The sequence below is a fragment of the Mustela nivalis genome (assembly GCF_964662115.1).
Source record: "Mustela nivalis genome assembly, chromosome: 9".
NCBI classification, from domain to species: Eukaryota; Metazoa; Chordata; class Mammalia; order Carnivora; family Mustelidae; genus Mustela; species Mustela nivalis.
Genome location: NC_139028.1, coordinates 119,262,426 through 119,278,454, shown reverse-complemented (window position 1 = coordinate 119,278,454; position 16,029 = coordinate 119,262,426). Strand labels below are relative to the sequence as shown.

The following is a 16,029-nucleotide window of genomic DNA, read 5'->3' as shown; positions in this document are numbered from 1 at the left end:
GATCGACATGGCGAGGCCACAAGCAGCTGGTGGGTGGGGGGCAGGGGCGGCGGATGAGGGGAGGTCCCGGGACCCCTCGAGACTCAGCCCTTCCGCCTTCTCTTCTGTCCTCAGTCGTGAGCTCAACACGTCCGCCCCGCACGTGCCACGACTGTGGCAAGAGCACGGCGCCCACGGGCACAACCCCCGGCACCACCGTCCAGCCTCACCAGGCCTGTGGGGAGGAGTGTCAGTGGTCGCCGTGGCTGGACATCAGCCGTCCGGGCCGAGGCACCGACAGCGGCGACTTCGACACCCTGGAGAACCTCCGCGCCCATGGGTACCAGGTTTGCGCGGCGCCGGAGAAGGTGGAGTGCCAAGCTGAAGAGGCCCCCGGGGTGCCGCTCCCAGTCCTGGGGCAGCATGTGGAGTGCAGCCCGACGGTGGGCCTGACCTGCTACAACCACAAGCAGACGTCAGGGCTCTGCCACAACTACCAGATCAGGATCCTGTGCTGCTTCCCCCGGACCTGCTCCCCCTCCAGCAGTCCGGCCCAGACCACCCCTCCTGCAGCTTCAGGGAATACAGAAACAGGGCCCACACGAGAGGTTAGCGGGGTCTCATCTGTGCCGACAGAGCACAAAATATCCCCAGCCACGGTCGCTGCAACTGGCACAAGCATTCTCTCCACAACTAGTGAAACACCTGCTCCGGGTGCTACTGCACCAGTCCAAGCGACTGCTACAACCACCACAGGTACCCCTACACCTGCCCCGGGGACCACCACGACCCCACCAGGTACCCCTACACCTGCCCCGGGGACCCCTACACCTGCCCCGGGGACCACCATGACCCCACCAGGTACCCCTACACCTGCCCCGGGGACCACCACGACCCCACCAGGTACCCCTACAACTGCCCTGGGGACCACCACGACCCCACCAGGCACCCCTACACCTGCCCCGGGGACCACCACGACCCCACCAGGCACCCCTACACCTGCCCCGGGGACCACCACGACCCCACCAGGTACCCCTACACCTGCCCCGGGGACCACCACGACCCCACCAGGTACCCCTACACCTGCCCCGGGGACCACCACGACCCCACCAGGCACCCCTACACCTGCCCCGGGGACCACCACGACCCCACCAGGTACCCCTACACCTGCCCCGGGGACCACCACGACCCCACCAGGCACCCCTACACCTGCCCCGGGGACCACCACGACCCCACCAGGCACCCCTACACCTGCTCCGGGGGCCACCACGACCCCACCAGGTACCCCTACACCTGCCCTGGGGACCACCACGACCCCACCAGGCACCCCTACACCTGCCCTGGAGAAAACTACTCTCTTGACTCTGACTCCGATGCCAATTTCAACAACACACGAGCCTTGTTTGAAACAGTTGTGCACATGGACCCACTGGATCGACAGCAGCTACCCTGAGCCGGGTATAAACAGTGGAGATTTTGACACTTTTCCTAATTTGAGAGCCAAAGGCTATAAATTCTGTGCAAAGCCCAACAACGTGGAGTGCAGGGCAGAGTTCTTCCCGAACGTCCCACTCGAGGAGTTGGGGCAGGACCTGATCTGTGACAAGAATGTGGGGCTGCTTTGCCTGAACAAGAACCAGCTTCCCCCAATCTGCTACAACTACGCGATCCGCATCGAGTGCTGTGAACAGGTAGATGTGTGTACGAGCACCCCACACGCCGGCTCTTCGGAGGTCACACACCCAACCCCGAGTGACACGGAGACCCAAACACAGCTGACTCGAAACACCGGAATTCCCTCGTCGCCGACACAACATGGCATTGCCAGCTCGGCACCTGTGCACCCGGCAGCCAGCACCACACCTAACACATATGGGCTATCCTCACCTGTGACTGTCTCCTGCCAGCCAAGGTGCACGTGGACCAAGTGGTTTGACGTGGACTTCCCGTCCCCGGGACCCCACGGAGGAGACGTGGAAAGCTTCAGCAACATCATGAGAAGGGGAGAGAAAATCTGCCACCAGCCCGAATACATCTCGCGGCTGGAGTGCCGGGCCGAGAGCCACCCCGAGGTCAGCATCGAGAAGCTGGGCCAGGTGGTGCAGTGCGACCTCAGCAAGGGCCTGGTGTGCCGGAACCGGGACCAGGGAGGCAATGTCGGGATGTGCCTCAACTATGAGGTCCGGGTGTTGTGCTGTGAGCCCCCAGAGCACTGCACGACGCACAAAACTGTCACAGTGCCTCACACCCCAAGTATGAGCCCCACCAGCCTAACTGAGACAACCGTCCACCTGGTGACTTCCCACTCAACCTCTGTGCCAACAAGCAGCCCAACCTTGGTGCCAGAGACCAGCTCAACCACTGTGCCAACAACCAGCCCAAGACCTGTGTCAGAAACCAGTTCAACCTCTGTGCCAACAACTAGCCCAACCACGGTGCCAGAGACCAGCTCAACCCCTGTGCCAACAACCAGTCCAAGACCTGTGTCAGAAACCAGCTCAATGCCTGTGCCAACAACCAGCCCAAGATCCGTGCCAGAGACCAGTTCAACCTCTGTGCCAACAACCAGCCCTACCTTGGTGCCAGAGACCAGCTCAACCCCTGTGCCAGCAACCAGCCCAACATCAGTGCCAGAAACAAGCTCAACCACCGTGCCAGCAAGCAGCCTAACCTCGGTGCCAACAACCAGCGCAACCACTGTGTCATGGACCAGCCCAACCTCCGTGACACCAACTGGCAAGACGTCTGCTCCTACAGCCAGCACCACCCCCGTCCACACACCTGAAGCAACCCACTCCCCTCCTGTGACTGTCACCTGCCAGCCAAGGTGCACGTGGACCAAGTGGTTTGACGTGGACTTCCCGTCCCCGGGACCCCACGGAGGAGACGTGGAAAGCTTCAGCAACATCATGAGAAGGGGAGAGAAAATCTGCCGCCGGCCCGAATACATCTCGCGGCTGGAGTGCCGGGCCGAGAGCCACCCCGAGGTCAGCATCGAGAAGCTGGGCCAGGTGGTGCAGTGCGACCTCAGCAAGGGCCTGGTGTGCCGGAACCGGGACCAGGGAGGCAATGTCGGGATGTGCCTCAACTATGAGGTCCGGGTGTTGTGCTGTGAGCCCCCAGAGCACTGCACGACGCACAAAACTGTCACAGTGCCTCATACCCCAAGTATGAGCCCCACCAGCCTAACTGAGACAACCGTCCACCTGGTGACTTCCCACTCAACCTCTCTGCCAACAAGCAGCCCAACCTTGGTGCCAGAGACCAGCTCAACCACTGTGCCAACAACCAGCCCAAGACCTGTGTCAGAAACCAGTTCAACCTCTGTGCCAACAACTAGCCCAACCACGGTGCCAGAGACCAGCTCAACCCCTGTGCCAACAACCAGTCCAAGACCTGTGACAGACACCCACTCAACCTCTGTGCCCACAACAAGCCCAACCACGGTGCCAGAGACCAGCTCAACGACGGTGCCAACAACCAGCCCAAGACATGTGTCAGAAACCAGTTCAACCTCTGTGCCAACAACTAGCCCAACCACGGTGCCAGAGACTAGCTCAACCCCTGTGCCAACAACCAGTCCAAGACCTGTGTCAGAAACCAGCTCAATGCCTGTGCCAACAACCAGCCCAAGATCTGTGCCAGAGACCAGTTCAACCTCTGTGCCAACAACCAGCCCTACCTTGGTGCCAGAGACCAGCTCAACCCCTGTGCCAGCAACCAGCCCAACATCAGTGCCAGAAACAAGCTCAACCACCGTGCCAGCAAGCAGCCTAACCTCGGTGCCAACAACCAGCGCAACCACTGTGTCATGGACCAGCCCAACCTCCGTGACACCAACTGGCAAGACGTCTGCTCCTACAGCCAGCACCACCCCCGTCCACACACCTGAAGCAACCCACTCCCCTCCTGTGACTGTCACCTGCCAGCCAAGGTGCACGTGGACCAAGTGGTTTGACGTGGACTTCCCGTCCCCGGGACCCCACGGAGGAGACGTGGAAAGCTTCAGCAACATCATGAGAAGGGGAGAGAAAATCTGCCGCCGGCCCGAATACATCTCGCGGCTGGAGTGCCGGGCCGAGAGCCACCCCGAGGTCAGCATCGAGAAGCTGGGCCAGGTGGTGCAGTGCGACCTCAGCAAGGGCCTGGTGTGCCGGAACCGGGACCAGGGAGGCAATGTCGGGATGTGCCTCAACTATGAGGTCCGGGTGTTGTGCTGTGAGCCCCCAGAGCACTGCACGACGCACAAAACTGTCACAGTCCCTCACACCCCAAGTATGAGCCCCACCAGTCTGACTGAGACCACTGTCCACGTGGTGACTTCCAACTCAACATCTGTGCCAACAACCAGCCCAACCTCAGTGCCAGAGACCAGCTCAACCCCTGTGCCAACAACCAGCCCAACCTTGGTGCCAGAGACCAGCTCAACCCCTGTGCCAGCAACCAGCCAAACCTCAGTGCCAGAGACTAGCTCAACCTCTGTGCCAACAACCAGCCCAACCTCGGTGCCAGAGACCAGCTCAACCCCTGTGCCAACAACCAGCCCAACCTCGGTGCCAGAGACCCGCTCAACCCCTGTGCCAGCAACCAGCCCAACATCAGTGTCAGAGACCAGCTCAACCTCAGTGCCAACAACCAGACCAACCTCGGTGCCAGAGACCAGCTCAACCTCTGTGCCAACAACCAGCCCAACCTCGATGCCAGAGACCCGCTCAACCCCTGTGCCAGCAACCAGCCCAACATCAGTGTCAGAGACCAGCTCAACCTCTGTGCCAGCAACCAGACCAACCTCGGTGCCAGAGACCAGCTCAACCTCTGTGCCAACAACCAGCCCAACCACGGTGCCAGAGACTAGCTCAACCCCTGTGCCAACAACCAGTCCAAGACCTTTGTCAGAAATCAGTTCAACCTCTGTGCCAACAACCAGCTCAACATCAGTGCCAGAGACCAGTTCAACCTCTGTGCCATCAACCAGCCCAACCAGGGTGCCAGAGACTAGCTCAACCCCTGTGCCAGCAACCAGCCCAACATCAATGTCAGAGACCAGCTCAACCTCTGTGCCAACAACCAGCCCAACCTCAGTGCCAGAGACCAGCTCAACCTCTGTGCCAACAACCAGACCAACCTCGGTGCCAGAGACCAGCTCAACCTCTGTGCCAAACACCAGCCCAACCACGGTGCCAGAGACTAGCTCAACCCCTGTGCCAACAAGCAGTCCAAGACCTGTGTCAGAAATCAGTTCAACCTCTGTGCCAACAACCAGCTCAACATCAGTGCCACAGACCAGTTCAACCTCTGTGCCAACAACCAGCCCAACCTCGGTGCCAGAGACCAGCTCAACCTCTGTGCCAACAACCAGCCCAAGACCTGTGTCAGACACCCACTCAACCTCTGTGCCAACAACCAGCCCAACCATGGTGCCAGAGACCAGCTCAACCTCTGTGCCAACAACCAGCCCAACATCAGTGCCAGAGACCAGCTCAATCACCGTGCCAGCAAGCAGCCCAACCTCGGTGCCAACAACCAGCGCAACCACTGTGTCAAGGACCAGCCCAACCTCCGTGCCACCAACCGGGACAACGTCTGCTCCTAGAGCCAGCACCACTCCCTTCTACACACCTGAAGCAACCCACTCCCCTACTGTGACTGTCACCTGCCAGCCACAGTGCACGTGGACCAAGTGGTTTGATGTGGACTTCCCGTCCCCGGGACCCCACGGAGGAGACGTGGAAAGCTTCAGCAACATCATGAGAAGGGGAGAGAAAATCTGCCGCCGGCCCGAATACATCTCGCGGCTGGAGTGCCGGGCCGAGAGTCACCCCGAGGTCAGCATCGAGAAGCTGGGCCAGGTGGTGCAGTGCGACCTCAGCAAGGGCCTGGTGTGCCGGAACTGGGACCAGGGAGGCAATGTCGGGATGTGCCTCAACTATGAGGTCCGGGTGTTGTGCTGTGAGCCCCCAGAGCACTGCACGACGCACAAAACTGTCACAGTGCCTCATACCCCAAGTATGAGCCCCACCAGCCTAACTGAGACAACCGTCCACCTGGTGACTTCCCACTCAACCTCTCTGCCAACAAGCAGCCCAACCTTGGTGCCAGAGACCAGCTCAACCACTGTGCCAACAACCAGCCCAAGACCTGTGTCAGAAACCAGTTCAACCTCTGTGCCAACAACTAGCCCAACCACGGTGCCAGAGACTAGCTCAACCCCTGTGCCAACAACCAGTCCAAGACCTGTGTCAGAAACCAGCTCAATGCCTATGCCAACAACCAGCACAAGATCTGTGCCAGAGACCAGTTCAACCTCTGTGCCAACAACCAGCCCAACCTCGGTGCCAGAGACCAGCTCAACCCCTGTGCCAACAACCAGCCCAACCTCGGTGCCAGAGACCAGTTCAACCCCTGTGCCAACAACCAGCCCAACCTCAATGCCAGAGACCAGCTCAACCCCTGTGCCAGCAACCAGCCCAACATCAGTGCCAGAAAAAAGCTCAACCACCGTGCCAGCAAGCAGCCCAACCTCGGTGCCAACAACCAGCTCAACCACTGTGTCATGGACCAGCCCAACCTCCGTGACACCAACTGGCACAACGTTTGCTCCTACAGCCAGCACCACCCCCGTCCACACACCTGAAGCAACCCACTCCCCTCCTGTGACTGTCACCTGCCAGCCACAGTGCACGTGGACCAAGTGGTTTGATGTGGACTTCCCGTCCCCGGGACCCCACGGAGGAGACGTGGAAAGCTTCAGCAACATCATGAGAAGGGGAGAGAAAATCTGCCGCCGGCCCGAATACATCTCGCGGCTGGAGTGCCGGGCCGAGAGTCACCCCGAGGTCAGCATCGAGAAGCTGGGCCAGGTGGTGCAGTGCGACCTCAGCAAGGGCCTGGTGTGCCGGAACTGGGACCAGGGAGGCAATGTCGGGATGTGCCTCAACTATGAGGTCCGGGTGTTGTGCTGTGAGCCCCCAGAGCACTGCACGACGCACAAAACTGTCACAGTGCCTCATACCCCAAGTATGAGCCCCACCAGCCTAACTGAGACAACCGTCCACCTGGTGACTTCCCACTCAACCTCTCTGCCAACAACCAGCCCAACCTCGGTGCCAGAGACCAGTTCAACCCCTGTGCCAACAACCAGCCCAACCTCAATGCCAGAGACCAGCTCAACCCCTGTGCCAGCAACCAGCCCAACATCAGTGCCAGAAAAAAGCTCAACCACCGTGCCAGCAAGCAGCCCAACCTCGGTGCCAACAACCAGCGCAACCACTGTGTCAAGGACCAGCCCAACCTCCGTGCCACCAACCGGGACAATGTCTGCTCCTACAGCCAGCACCACTCCCTTCTACACACCTGAAGCAACCCACTCCCCTACTGTGACTGTCACCTGCCAGCCACAGTGCACGTGGACCAAGTGGTTTGACGTGGACTTCCCGTCCCCGGGACCCCACGGAGGAGACGTGGAAAGCTTCAGCAACATCATGAGAAGGGGAGAGAAAATCTGCCGCCGGCCCGAATACATCTCGCGGCTGGAGTGCCGGGCCGAGAGCCACCCCGAGGTCAGCATCGAGAAGCTGGGCCAGGTGGTGCAGTGCGACCTCAGCAAGGGCCTGGTGTGCCGGAACCGGGACCAGGGAGGCAATGTCGGGATGTGCCTCAACTATGAGGTCCGGGTGTTGTGCTGTGAGCGCCCAGAGCACTGTGGTCACACTTCAGTGACGCCAAGCTCAGCCCCTCCGGAGCATACGTCCGTGGTGTCCAGTGTGCCATGGCCGAGCTCCACGGCTCCGGCCAGCACCACGTGCTTCTGCAGCGTGTCCGGCAAGCTGTATCCCGCAGGTATGTGACTCGTGCATGTGGTGTGGTGTGTGTGCTGTCTTGTCTCCTGCTGTCTGGTCTATGAAGATGCCATTGCTATGGGAGAGGGCAGGGGTCGCTTGTCACTGACTCGCCACCATCATCTCCAGGTGCGACCTAGCCATCTTTGAGTATTTCTTCCGTTTACTTCTGAGTAGAAAGGCCTCGTGCCGTGTCTGCCCCTGGGGTGGTTGCCGAGCATGGAAGAGTGTCTCTGGGCCGTGGCTCCCCCGCAGGACGGCTCCGCTCACCCCCGCCTCCTCTCGCAGGATCCATCATTTACCAACAGACTGACCTCGACGGCCACTGCTATTATGCCACATGCAGTCTGGACTGCCGTGTGGTCCGGCAGATGGACCAGTCCTGTCCCAGCAGCGTGGCACCTCCTGCCCCGACCACCTCCCAGCCTGGCTCCTCCCCTTCGGCCCCCGTGCCCATCACTACGCAGGGGTGCCCGAATGCAGTCCCTCCAAGAATGGTAACTCCCCATCTGCCCTTCTCAGATGCTGGTGCAGGGACCCCTGGCGCCTTTCCGGGGGTGGAAAGTTAGCTGCGGGTAGGCTGAAGCCGGCTGGCTGTTGGGAAGCAGCCCGTGGTGGTCCTCCAGGGCTGCCCAAAGTGGGCGCCGCCTGGGGAGCCAGGAGTGTGTGCAAGCAGCTGGCGATGGGCGCCCGGCCGGTGGCTGCAGATGGGGCAGCCTGCGGTGGGGTGCGGGGTTGTGTCCGAGCTCCATGGGGCGTGGGGGCCTGTGGGAGAAACAGGGGGGCAGGGGTGGGGAAGGTGGGTCCCATCCCGACTTCCTGTGCCTCCTGCTCCCCCCTGGGTCCAAGACTGAGCACTGTCCTTCCCCCACAGAAAGGCGAGACCTGGCCCATGCCCAACTGCTCTCAGGCCACCTGTGAGGGCCACGGGGTCATCACCGTGCATCGGCGCGAGTGCCCACGGGCACAGCCCCCGACCTGCGCCAACGGCTTCCCCCCTGTGCAGGTGGCAGACCAGGACGGCTGCTGCCCGCGCTATCAGTGCCAGTGTGAGCAGGGAGCTGCTGGCCGGTGGGATGGGCGGGGCTTCCGGGGCAGGCGGGGCTTCAGCGGATGGGCGGGGCTTCGGCGGAGTGGGCGGGGCGGACATGGGTGAGACCCTAGGAAGGACTTCCTGACAGCGAGGCAGGGGACAGAAGGCCCCGGGCCTCCACCAGGGCAGCAAGTGGAATGCTGCCCAAACCCCAGGGCCCCGTGGCCGTGTCAGGTGGGAGGGGCCCCAGGGGACCGAGCCCCGCGTAAGGCCGGTGCGCGCCCGCAGGTGTGTGCAGCGGCTGGGGCGACCCCCACTACATCACCTTCGACGGCACCTACTACACGTTCCTGGACAGCTGCACCTACGTGCTGGTGCAGCAGGTCGTGCCCGTGTACGGCCACTTCCGCGTGCTGATCGACAACTACTTGTGCGGGGCGGAGAACGGGGTGTCCTGCCCGCAGTCCATCATCGTCGAGTACCGGGGGGACCGCGTCGTGCTCACCCGCAAGCCCGTCCTCGGGGTGATGACCAATGAGGTAGGGGACCCCGGGGCTGTGCCCTGCGGACCGGGCCGGCTTGGGGACATGCCTTATTCTGCCTCATCCTTCCCCTGTGTAGATCATCTTCAACGACAGAGTGGTCAGGCCCGGCTTCCAGAAAGATGGCGTGAGCGTGTCCCAAATCGGCATCAAGATGTACGTGACCATCCCTGAACTTGGCGTCCAGGTCATGTTCTCTGGGCTCATCTTCTCGGTGGAGGTCCCTTTCAGCAAGTTTGCTAACAACACGGAGGGGCAGTGCGGTGAGTCCCGGCCCCACCGGGCTCTGCCTGCAGCGGAGGGTGTCCGTGTGAGGGGGGTCGCGCTGAGGGACACCCCTGGGGGCCGCACTGTCCGCCGGGATGCAGGCTGCCTGAGTGGCCCCGAGCCTGCAGCCGTGTCCGCTTTCCAGCTGCACTGAGAGCACCCGGTCCCCACAGCAGAGGGCCCAGCCACACACCTGAGGCTCACACCTGTCCACCCTGCAGGGGAACTGTCTGGCTTCTTGGGGGGAACAGGGAAGCGCCTAGGATCAGGTCCCACAGCCAACCCGCCGAGTGCTGCCCTGAGCATCAGGACCCCACTCCAGTTCAGTGACCCCGCGGCCCACGGGTGGGCTGCGCTCGGCGGTCCCCTGACGGCCTGACACCCGCCCCCCCAACCCTAGGCACCTGCACCAATGACAAGAAGGATGAGTGTCGCCTGCCTGGCGGGGCAGTGGCGGCCTCCTGCTCTGATATGTCCGGCCACTGGAAGGTGACGACACCGCAGCAGCCGTCATGCCACGGGCCCTCCCCGACGCCCACTGCGGCCAGGCCCGCGCCCTCCCCAACCCCGTGCTCCTCGTCGCCAATCTGCCGGCTGATTTTGAGCAAGTGAGATTTGGGGAGGGCCCAGGGAGGGCAGCCCCCCAACCTCACCCTCGGGGTGGGCAGGACGCGTGGGCCTGTGGCGGCTCGAGGGAGCAGGGTGTCGGAGCGGGAGGGCGGCAGAGCCGCGGCTCACTGCTGGGACCCTGGGTGCGGGGGTGGCTGACTGGGTCGCTCCTTCTGTCTGGCTGTGGGTCTGCGCCCACGTGCTGCGGTGGGCCGTCCTGCTCGGGGCACGCAGGCCGCAGGCAGAGCCCGAGCTGCCCCCAACCCTGCGCTGCTGGCCGTAGGGTCTTCGAGCCGTGCCATGCGGTGATCCCCCCGCTGCCGTTCTACCAAGGCTGCGTCTTCGACCACTGCCACGGGACCATCTCCGACGTGGTGTGCTCTGGCCTGGAGCTGTACGCGTCCCTCTGTGCCTCCCGTGGCGTGTGCATCGACTGGAGAAGCCACACCAACCACACGTGCCGTGAGTGCCCACCCGGTCCTGGCGAGCGGCAGCCGCCGGCATGCGGCCAGGGCACAGACACACCAGGCGGGCCAGTAGCTGCAGGGCTTCCTGGGCCAGGGGGAGGGGAGGGGAGGGGAGAGGTAGGAGGGAGGTGGAGGGGTAGACTGGCCTCAGGGCCGCGTGTACTCAGCTCCAGGAGAGAAGGGAGGAGCACCCCCATAGGGTGCCCGGAGCCTGGAGTGCGGGGCTGGGGGTGGGGCCGAGGGGCCAGCTTCCAGCCGCAGGCCCGTGTCCGGCCCTCAGCACGTGCCTGGGGACAGGGCCTCGGAGTTTGCTCTGAGCAGATGCCCTTGGCCTCAGCCGTGGCCTCTCCCTGCACACAGCGTTTGCCTGCCCTGCCGACAAGGTGTACCAGCCGTGCGGCCCGTCCAAGCTCTCCTACTGCTACGGGAGGGACAACGCCAGCCTCATGTACGCACCAGCATCTCCCTCCGGACCTACCCCGGGGCCCCCAGGCTGGCCTTCTCCTAGCTTGGAGGGCACAGGCCAGGCCAGCCCCTCTGCTGTCCCCACAGGGCCTTACAGGATGCCGGCCCCATCACGGAAGGCTGCTTCTGTCCAGAGGGCTTGATGCCTTTCAGCCCGAGCTCCGAAGTCTGCGTGCCCACAGATTGCCACAGTATGTCGCCACGGGGGGGGGGGCTGGGGGCCGGCAGGTGCGCCAGCACCAGCTGCCCCCTCGGATTTGGGCTTCCCAGCCAGATGCTGGGGCTTTCTGTCGTGGCCTGGGACTGCCTGGGCCGCCACTATGAGTCCAGTCCCTGAAAGGCTGGGGCTGCCACTGCCTACCTGTGGCCTCTCTTTCCCTCCAGGGTGCCTGGGGCCCCACGGGGAGCCTGTGGAGGTGAGTGTGGCCAGATGGCGTGGGGGTAGGGCATCCACTTAGGGCCAGAGCCTCAGAGGAGGAGCACAGAGGGGGCTCTAGCTGGATGTGGGGGCGTCCGTACGGGGAGTGCCCGCTCCTGGGGTGGTCCTGCTCCTACGTCCGCTGGGGTCCCTTCCTGCTCCCCTCAGACGCAGGGAGCTAGAGGTGGTCACCCACCTGGCATCCGCCCACCCCATCTCCCACCCCTGAAGCCACTTCCCCCAGTTTCCTCCGGTTCCCCCTGTTCCCCCAGGGTCCCCCTCTGGCCCTCAGCTGTGGGCTCCCGCACCCCTGTGGTCTGGCTGCTGTTGTGCCCAGACAGGCCAGGGCACAGCCCTGGGCTTACACACGCTCGTCCTGCAGCCCGGCCACGCTGTCAGCGTGGGATGCCAGCGGTGCACCTGTGAGAACGGCACATGGACCCTGAGCTGCCGGCCGCAGCCCTGCCCCCTGCCCCCAGCCTGCCCCGCACCCGGCTTGGTACCTGTGCCTGCGGCCCCCCAGGCCGACCAGTGCTGTCCCCAGTACAACTGCGGTGAGCCCGGCCTGATGCCCACAGGCCCTCGGCTGAGTGCCGGGGGCCACGGGGTGGGGGGCACAACCAAGGGGACCACACCCTTCGTCCCCCACTAAGGCCTCCGCCGGTGACCCCCCAAAAGACAAGCTCTGGGGAGGGTGTGTATGCCAGGAGGACGGGGGCTCCTCTGCCCGGGCTGGCCCAGAGTGGCCCGTGCCCCTTGGAGAGCCTACCCTCCGGGTGCTGGGCCCCGCTGGAGACCCCTGGGTGCAGCCCTGGGCTGGGTGGGGGCGGGTGTGTGCAGAGCGAGAGCCGGGCCCTGAGGGCCGTCTTCCCGTCCGCTGCAGCCTGTGACACCAGCTACTGCCCCAAGCCCGTGGCCTGTCCCGAGGGCTCCCACCCCATCCTGACCTACGAGGAGGGAGCCTGCTGCCCCCACCAGAACTGCAGTGAGTGCCAGCGACCTCCTGGCGGGCCGGGCGCTGTGGAGGGAAACGCACTGGGGGTTCTCTGCGGCTGGGGGGGGGCGCGGCTGGGGCATCGCTGCCCGGGGCCCGGGGGCCAGCCACCCCGGTGACGCTTATGGCCCCCGCTGTTCTGCGGGCTGGGGCGTGGTGGGCCGGGCGGAGGGGCGAGGCCGGTCCGTGAGCCCGTGCGTCCCCCCTGCACAGGCTGGAGCGTCTGCAGCGCCAATGGCACCTTGTTTCAGGTAAGAGGGTGCGGAGGTCAGGACCCCGGGGGCATCCGTGAGCCCTCCGGGGACCACAGCCCACAGCCCAGGGTAGCCGAGGCTCCAGGTCGGCCGCCGGCTGGGCCGCTCCTCCACATCGGCAGGGTGGGCAAGGCCAGCGTCCCTCCCGCCCTCCCGAATGTGATGAGGGCCCCCAACATCAGTGCCCCCGACTGGGCCCTCCCAAGCCTGCGACGTCCCGGGCACCCTGGTCTCCAAGGTGAGGGCTCCGGGGGGCCCCGTCCCCCGCCAGGAGGCGGCACTTAGGGGCACCTGGAGGGCCCTGGCTGCCTAGCGGGGACCAGGCCCAGAGGGGTACGTTCTGGAAGCTCACCGGCCTCAGCTGCCCGACTCTCCCCAGCCCGGCTCCGTGATCTCCTCCAGCCTGTGTGAGACGTGCCGGTGCGAGGCGCCCGGCGGCCCCCATTCAGACACGGCGGTGATCAGCTGTGAGACTCAGATTTGCAACACCCGCTGTCCCGAGGTGAGTGGCTGCGGTGGTTGCCCCACACTGCCGCCGGGACCGCTGGGGATTGGGGGTGCTCAGGCCACACGCCCGCCGTCCCCGCAGGGCTTCGAGTACCGGGAGCAGAGCGGGCAGTGCTGTGGCGGGTGCGTGCAGCAAGCCTGCGTCCTCAACGCCACGGACGGCTCCCCCCATCTCTTCTACGTGAGTTGCAGCTGCTGGGCCTGGCTGGGGGGCTCGGCGGGGGGTTCCGGGGCCACGGAGTGAGTCCTGGGGGTGCATTGAAGCCACCCTGCCCTGCCCAGGAGCTCTGGGGAAGCCGGGGCGGGGCCAGGTCCCACCCCTGCCTGGACGGGGGAGCTGTGAGGTCCCCAGTGGCCGCAGGGGCGGGAGTGCAGGGGCAGGAGTGCGGAACCAGCCGCCCCGGCACACGGGGGCCCCTGGGGAGCCGTCATCGCAAGGCAGGTGCCCGGCCGAGACCGGGAGGACCCCGGAGGCCCACGGGCTGGAGGCCGACACACAGAGCTCCCCGTCCTCTTACCTTGCTGGCCGGCTCCTCCTTGTAGCCGGGCCAGTCCTGGCCAGACCCCATGAACCCCTGCGTGACCCACGAGTGTGAGAAGCACCAGGATGGGCTTGTGGTGGTGACCAGGAAGAAGGCGTGTCCCCCGCTCAGCTGTCGTGCGGTGAGCTCCGGGAGCCCATGGCCCCGCCTGGCCCACTGTGGGTCATGGGAGGCCACGGCCAGGGTCACCTGGGGGTGGGGGTGGGGAGCCACGGTTGGCCCTGTGCAGTGGCCGCAGGGGTGCCACTCACCTCTGTGGGGCACCGTCCCCTCCTGTCCATTCCTCCACTCCTGGGCCAGCGGCTGGCCCTCAAGGAAGCCCTCTTGTTGGCACAGGACCAGGCCAGGCTGAGCGAGGACGGCTGCTGTCTGTCCTGTCCTCCACCGCAGCCCCAGAACAGTGAGTGGGCACGTCCACAGGGGGGGTGGGCCATCCTACCCATCTGGGGCGCCCAGGGGGCCCAGGGGGCCCGGCCAGGCCTGAGCCTCCGCCGGTCTTTTGTGTCACCCCCAGGGTCAGCCTGCGCCCTGTTCCACGAGCGCCAAGTCCTCCACCAGCAGGGCTGTAGGTCTCCCCGGCCCGTGCGCCTCGCCTTCTGCCGTGGCAGCTGTGGAGACAGTGTCTCTGTGTACGTGAGCCCCTCCCCCGGCCTGCAGGGGTCACAGAGCCGTCAGGGGCACAGGGGGTGGCGATGAAGGGCAGGGGAGGAAGAGCTGGGAGCCGCGGTGGGCTCTGGGGTGGGCTGAGCGGCTGGTCCTGGGCGTTCGGAGGCCACGGCCTGCGCCCTGGCAGGAAGCAGGCTGTTCCGAGACCACAGACTTGAGGGCCCCACCGGCGGCGTGGCAGGGCTCGCCGTGGCGTGTTGGCGGCCCGGTTGGCTGCGGAGTGTTCACACCTGGCCACGGGCGCGGGAGTTTGCGTGGCGGTCACACGCTGCCCGAGAGCCTGGAGGATGGGTGGTGGCGACACGGGGTGGGGGCCTGGGTCTGATGCGGCCGCCCGCCCACAGCTACTCCCAGGAGGCCAACGCGCTGCGGCACAGCTGCGAGTGCTGCCAGGAGCGGCGCGTCTCCCTGAGAAACGTGACCTTGCGCTGTCCCGACGGCTCCCACCGGGCCTTCAGCTACCCCCAGGTGGAGGAGTGTGGCTGCGTGCGGCAGCGCTGCGGCTCCCACGGCGCCCTGGGCCACGGGGCAGACTCGGGGCCTGTGCAGAGCGACGAGGAGCAAAGCCAGGAGGTGGGGGACACGGGCTGGAGGAGGGGCTCCAGGGCCACGGGCTCCACCGGCGGACTGACCAGCCCCCGTCCTCAGGGCTCCCGGCCACGCCCCTCCGGGATACACCGATAAGGGCATCCTGGCCCCTACAGCTTTGGCTCCAGGGACCCGAGCCCTGGCCCAGGGGGCCCGAGGCCATGATGCCCGGCCCACTCACCTTGTGCCTCTCGGGGGTCCAGCTGGCCCTCGGGTGTGCGGTGGCCCCGACCAGCCCTCAGGCCACTCTGGCCGTGGGTCCAGCGTGCGTTCCCAGGACTTGTGCATCGCGTGGGGGTCTTAACAGGGATGGGCACTTGGACTCTTTGGGCCGGGCCGTCCACCAGGAGGCGCAGCCTTGCTCCTCCCTTGGCCCTGGGCTTCAGGAAATGACCGTCTGGTTCATAAATACACTTGGAGCATTTTGCAAACTGTGGACTCTGTGTGGTTTTTAAGGTGATCTGCGAAACCCAGAGACGGGGTGGGGACAGGCTGCGCGCCAGGGGCTCACACCACACCCTCGGCCGGCCCCAGACGGGTCACACTGGGGAGGTCCACCCAGGGGCGTCTGCTGCCTCCAGGGGCTGGGGGACGACACCCATCCTTTCACGGAATCGAGGGAGGGAGGGAGTCCTGTGTGGCCCTGCCTATGCCCCAGCTGGCCACACTGGACACCAGTAGGCTTTGCATGGCGAAGGAACCTTCTAGAAGAGGGCTCTATCTTTTCCCCACAAGGCATCAGACCCCCTCATCACACACTTGCTGGGTTTGGTGTGTGTGTGAGTGTGTGTGCGGGTGTGTGCGTGTGGGTGTGTGTGTGCACAAAAGCCACCAGCATCCAAGCCCCTGCCCCTCCCACG

General features: G+C 64.8%; 1 protein-coding gene across 1 annotated transcript in view; it reads left to right on the top strand.

Annotated features, from left to right (window-relative positions):
- MUC5AC (mucin 5AC, oligomeric mucus/gel-forming) overlaps positions 1-15,600 on the top strand; it is a 29,517-nt gene extending 13,917 nt beyond the window's left edge. Inside the window, exons 31-56 of the mRNA XM_082682476.1 lie at positions 115-3,233; positions 3,320-3,475; positions 3,560-3,822; positions 3,914-4,181; positions 4,475-4,822; positions 5,003-5,110; positions 5,195-5,560; positions 5,646-7,818; positions 8,106-8,314; positions 8,692-8,866; positions 9,139-9,389; positions 9,472-9,655; positions 10,060-10,267; positions 10,552-10,730; positions 11,096-11,183; positions 11,288-11,391; positions 11,585-11,616; positions 12,001-12,172; positions 12,502-12,603; positions 12,826-12,863; positions 13,246-13,368; positions 13,456-13,554; positions 13,917-14,036; positions 14,252-14,315; positions 14,430-14,544; positions 14,926-15,600. Of these exons, the coding sequence (XP_082538602.1) occupies positions 115-3,233; positions 3,320-3,475; positions 3,560-3,822; positions 3,914-4,181; positions 4,475-4,822; positions 5,003-5,110; positions 5,195-5,560; positions 5,646-7,818; positions 8,106-8,314; positions 8,692-8,866; positions 9,139-9,389; positions 9,472-9,655; positions 10,060-10,267; positions 10,552-10,730; positions 11,096-11,183; positions 11,288-11,391; positions 11,585-11,616; positions 12,001-12,172; positions 12,502-12,603; positions 12,826-12,863; positions 13,246-13,368; positions 13,456-13,554; positions 13,917-14,036; positions 14,252-14,315; positions 14,430-14,544; positions 14,926-15,265 (9,404 nt within the window). The 3' untranslated portion in view covers positions 15,266-15,600. The remainder of the gene's footprint in view (positions 1-114; positions 3,234-3,319; positions 3,476-3,559; positions 3,823-3,913; positions 4,182-4,474; positions 4,823-5,002; positions 5,111-5,194; positions 5,561-5,645; positions 7,819-8,105; positions 8,315-8,691; positions 8,867-9,138; positions 9,390-9,471; positions 9,656-10,059; positions 10,268-10,551; positions 10,731-11,095; positions 11,184-11,287; positions 11,392-11,584; positions 11,617-12,000; positions 12,173-12,501; positions 12,604-12,825; positions 12,864-13,245; positions 13,369-13,455; positions 13,555-13,916; positions 14,037-14,251; positions 14,316-14,429; positions 14,545-14,925) is intronic.
- The last annotated feature ends 429 nt before the right edge of the window (positions 15,601-16,029 follow it).